This window comes from Aplidium turbinatum, chromosome 4 (genome assembly GCF_918807975.1).
Source record: "Aplidium turbinatum chromosome 4, kaAplTurb1.1, whole genome shotgun sequence".
NCBI classification, from domain to species: domain Eukaryota; kingdom Metazoa; phylum Chordata; class Ascidiacea; order Aplousobranchia; family Polyclinidae; genus Aplidium; species Aplidium turbinatum.
Genome location: NC_137475.1, coordinates 28,961,893 through 28,966,799, shown reverse-complemented (window position 1 = coordinate 28,966,799; position 4,907 = coordinate 28,961,893). Strand labels below are relative to the sequence as shown.

At 36.9% G+C, this 4,907-nt stretch overlaps 1 protein-coding gene across 1 annotated transcript; it reads right to left on the bottom strand.

The window, feature by feature from the left end:
* Positions 1-946: 946 nt before the first annotated feature.
* LOC145768404 (uronyl 2-sulfotransferase-like) lies at positions 947-4,612 on the bottom strand. Its single transcript, XM_082579887.1, has 2 exons — positions 3,628-4,612; positions 947-1,150 (listed from the first exon to the last, which is right to left on the bottom strand). The coding sequence occupies exons 1-2, from the start codon at positions 4,596-4,598 to the stop codon at positions 1,111-1,113; spliced, it is 1,011 nt and encodes a 336-aa protein (XP_082436013.1). The 5' UTR covers positions 4,599-4,612; the 3' UTR covers positions 947-1,110.
* Positions 4,613-4,907: the final 295 nt, after the last annotated feature.

Below are 4,907 nucleotides of genomic sequence, written 5' to 3'. Positions count from 1 at the left end.
AGACAGCAAGAACTGAACAATGAAATAGAGAGTGCGCTGGCCGAATGCATCAGAATTTTATGCCAGCATGGATTTAGTCCAACGATTGCTGATGTGTTGGACTTGGTACAGGAGTATGTTGCTCGACACAATATGACGACACGATTTAAGGAAGGGCGTCCTGGTAAATGCTGGCTCGAAAATTTTATGATGCGCCACCACCTGTCCTTAAAAAAAGAAAACATAATCAGCCGAGCAAGGAAGTCGGTAACCGCAAATCCGTATTTTGTATCAACAATATTTGACCGAAGTGCAGCACAATTAAACTATTTTGGTCTCAAAAAGTGATGTTTTTTTGTTGATATTTGATGATAATTAACTGTCAGTGACGTAGCCCAGTAAACCTATAAATTCTAACTTATTTTTAACTGTTTGCCTGTTCTTGTAACTAAAATAATACTGTTTTGAAATGGATGGTTTTTCCCTGTTGCTTACGGCTACGTCACCGACTCGCAAATTATTTCCTGTGCTGTTATGCTTTGCGTTTGTCTTCGTGCTCAAAATTTCAACACTCAATTAAATGACTGTTTTTATGGTTGTCATATAATGTGAAGGCAGCAAGTCAGATTGGGTCAACACAAAAGGGTAAACTAACCTAACGATTTAACCATCTGAGCTTTACAGCCTATATTGGTTGAGCTTTACAGAGTGTTAACTTTGTGCTAATCGTACGAATCACTCGATTTACAAACAACTGACAAGTGTTTGCACGCGGTTAGCTATACTTTTTTACTGTGCCACTCTCGGCCCTGCTGGAGATGCTAATCTAACAGACCTCAACGATGACACCCTTCACTGGCTGCAACGATTGGAAGGAATCGCAATAACTGCCGTTTCATAAGCAAGAAGCTATACTTTTCATCACTACATCTTTGCTCAAAAAAAACACTCAGTATATTTTCTATACAATCTTTAATTTTTGAAAAACATAGCTCGCATCTTCCACTGGTATATATCTTGACTAAAAGAACGCTGCAATAGTCTTAGTAGTTATAAATAAGAATGTTGATACTCTGCACTCTTGCGATCGCTTCCATTTAATAAACTGAACAGGATAAAATTGCTTGCACTTTAGCTTTCGCTGGAATTCTGCATTCTTGCTTGGAGTGGTCTATAAAAACAAGTTTGTGTAAATGGTGAAACATAATTACATATACGATGTAATAACAAGCAGGTCAAATTTTATTGTGCTACACACAGCCAACAAACAAATTTCTATAGGTTTGACCACTGCGTGTTGCTTTATCTAATTCGGGTGCGCATTGTCTAATGCGAGCACGCATTATCTAATGCGTCCGGACTAGGGTGTTTCATAATTTCCCAACTTCATAATTACAACTTGGCTCACCTAAATTCATTTGTGGAATGGTACTACCAACTTCCATGCAAAATTTTAGCATCCTACAGCCTCATCTTCCACTCCCCCAGGTCAATATTCTAAAACTACCCTGCAGGGACCCCCTAACGAAGGGCAAAAATGGGGTTTGTAAGCATTAAAAAATTTCTTATATGCCAATTTACCCACTTTTATGCATATGTATTGGTTCTAAAACACAAATATAGGTAGTAGGCTACTGAATACCCCTTTAAACAAATTTCCAAAAAAAAAAATTGGATTTTTTTTCCCTAAAATTTACTTAAATTTTGCTGTTTTTTAACAAAAATTCGCCAAAAATTTATGAAAATGGCACGAAAATCAAAAATGTTGTACATGTAAGTAAAATTAACAACAAGAATGCATGCACAATCAGTTGATGGAGGAAAAGTTGTTTAAATCTTGCAGATCGATCATGCTTTTAATACGTTCGTCTGCATTTTCATCATGTTTGATTTGTCTTTTCTCTATAACGTTCTTCATTCGTCCAAACGTATCTTTCGCAACTTCGATTACTGTTCATCGTGATATTCCAGAACACTTTGTTTCGGGCATTCTCTGACAAGCATGGTGCTGTGGCAGCATCAGCTGTTACAAAACTAGAGAGTTTGTACCTTTTTGACCATAACATCTTTTTTTATGCTCCCCATCATAACATGTTCTTATCCTCTTAATCAATGCTGGTGTAATCGACTTTCTGTCAGAATATGCACATAATGAGACATTTTCAGGCCCAAGCCAGGATATAAGCCATGAGGAATATAAATTTTCTGTAACTGCTTTATGGCTGCACTAGAAAACTTGTACATAGCTGCTATGCATCCAACAAGTAATCCCGAATATCCAGCATCAGTTGTAGACCATCTGCTGTTGCTAGATTGCAGTAAATCGTCAGCCAAGCAGGGGTGTAAACTGTAAGTGTGTAAAATTTATATTCCTCATGGTTAAATCCTGGCTTGGGCCTAAAAATGTCTCATTACGTGCATATTCTGACAGAAATTCGATTACACCAGCATTGATTAAGAGGATAAGAACATGTGATGATGGGGAGCATAGAAAGAAGATGTTAAGGTCAAAAAGGTACAAACTCTCTAGTCTTGTAACAGCTGATGCTGCCACAGCACCATGCTTGTCAGAGAATGCCCCAGACAAAGTGTTCTGGAATGTCACCATGAACAGTAATTGAAGTTGCGAAAGATATGTTGGACAAATAAAAAATGTTATTGAGAAAGGACAAATCAAACATGATGAAAATGCAGGCAAACGTATCAAAAGCATGATCAATCTGCAAGATTTAAACAACTTTTCCTCCATCAACTGAATGTGCATGCATTCTTGTTGTTAATTTTACTTACATGTACAATATTTATGATTTTTGTGCCATTTTCATAAATTTTTGACGAATTTTTGTTAAAAAACAGCAAAATTTAAGTAAATTTTAGGGAAAAAAAATCCAATTTTTTTTGGCAATTTGTTTAAAGGGGTATTCAGTAGCCTACTACCTATATGTGTGTTTTAGAACCAATACATATGCATAAAAGTGGGTAAATTGACATGTAAGACATTTTTTAATGCTTACAAACCCCATTATTGCCTTTCGTTAGGAGGTCCCTGCAGGGTAGTTTTAGAATATTGACCTGGGGGGTGGAAGATGAGGCTGTAGGATGCTAAAATTTTGCATGGAACTTGGTAATACCATTCCACGCATGAATTTAGGTGAGCCAAGTTGTGATTATGAAGTTGGGAAATTATGAAACACCCTAGTCCGGACGCATTTCCAGAATCGATATGTAATGCGCCATTCCTTATGTTGATGGCTGTTTCGGCTAAAACATTTATGAAGGTCTAAGGCAGGGGTTCCCAACCGGTGGTACGCGTACCACTAGTGGTACACGGGAGCTTTTCAAGTGGTACGCGAGCAGCTCTCTGTTGCATGCGATATGTAGTAGTATTGTCAAATAAAGTAGGCCTATTGCAACAATTATTTAATTTTGGAGATGAAAAGGAGTAAAAAATCTAAGGAGATGAAATGGAGTAAAAAAAACAACAATCTTTGGAAATCACTCTTGAGGTTTGTTTTGGCAGCAGTTGTAAGTGCGCATTTGCTGGTTTGGCTATACCTGGAGATTGAAATTACAAACACAGAGGTTTTAATGTTGCAAGTCTGTTCACAAAATAGGTACCGATAGCTGAAAATATAAAATCCTGCTCACTTTATATCCAGTTGTGCTTTTACATTTTTATACACACGCTCAGCAAATCTATAAAAGTCATAGTCCAAAGCCATCCTTTCTCGTAAAACAGCATACGTTTCTGGTTTCAGAGGACTTTTCTTAAATGTTGAAGTGTTTCCAAATGTGCTATCAGACATTTCTTTCCAAACCGCAGACGCACCATCAAAATGGTAAGGCATTAATTTTTCAAATACTTTCAACGTCCCTTCAAAATCTTCTAGGAAGCCAACAATCAAATATTTATCTAGCAAGTGACGTTTTGCTCTTTGCAGTGCATCTGTAGATGGGAACCTACACATCAATTCTTGTCCACAGAAATATGGAATTATGTACCAGAGTTTTTGCGTTGAACACTCTGTATAGTTCTTCATGACACAATCATTGATATCTAATTCTCTCTCTCCCTTTTTCCAAGGCCTGGAGATTCGTGCAACACCAGGTGTTCTAAGATCACCATTTCTTCTGAAGTGATATTGCGATGAGAAGCGTTCTATCGGATCACGAATAAGGTTAATATAAATTGGTGATGGTAGTCCAAACTTTGCAAAATTGATGTAATAAATGTGTCTTGAGTAGAGCATTGGAGGTTGAATAGAAGATATCAACTTAACCTCGGTTTTAAGGCTTAAAATCGGTGCACGTGTTTGGTTGGATATGGGTGAGAGAAAATATTGGAAATTATTCTTGATTGCCAGGTTTGACATCACATTTTGCATCGAACGACTTCCACATTTTCCCACTCTGTTGTAAACAATTCTTGAAAAAAAGTCAATTTTGTCTGATAAAACAGTGTGTTTGAATTGTGAGGCTTGAAGCAGGTTTTGCTCTACATCTACAGGGTTTGGCAAAGATTTTATCCACCTATCATCATGTGAAGAAAAATTCCACAAAGCAAAGCAGGTAGAAATGAAAATGAGTGTAAAAATTAGAGGCAACCTATTTTTTGCCATTATTATTCACAAAATGTTACCTGAAATCAGAATAATCATTATGAGTAATTTATTATATAGATTCTATTTAAATAAGATACTTCTGATGATCCGTTAAAGGTGAAACAGGCTGTTAAGGATTCAGATAGTAATAACTATATTTGATTTATATATTATTACTAACTGCAGACAGTGCACACCGTTTCGACCTTCCAGTCTCATCAGCGCAGTGTTTACACTGGAATGGCCATGAAGGTATATACCTCCATGTGACATTTTCCTATTTGTGGTACGTCTTCTTCGTCGTATGAGCTGTCTTCTTCAGGACTA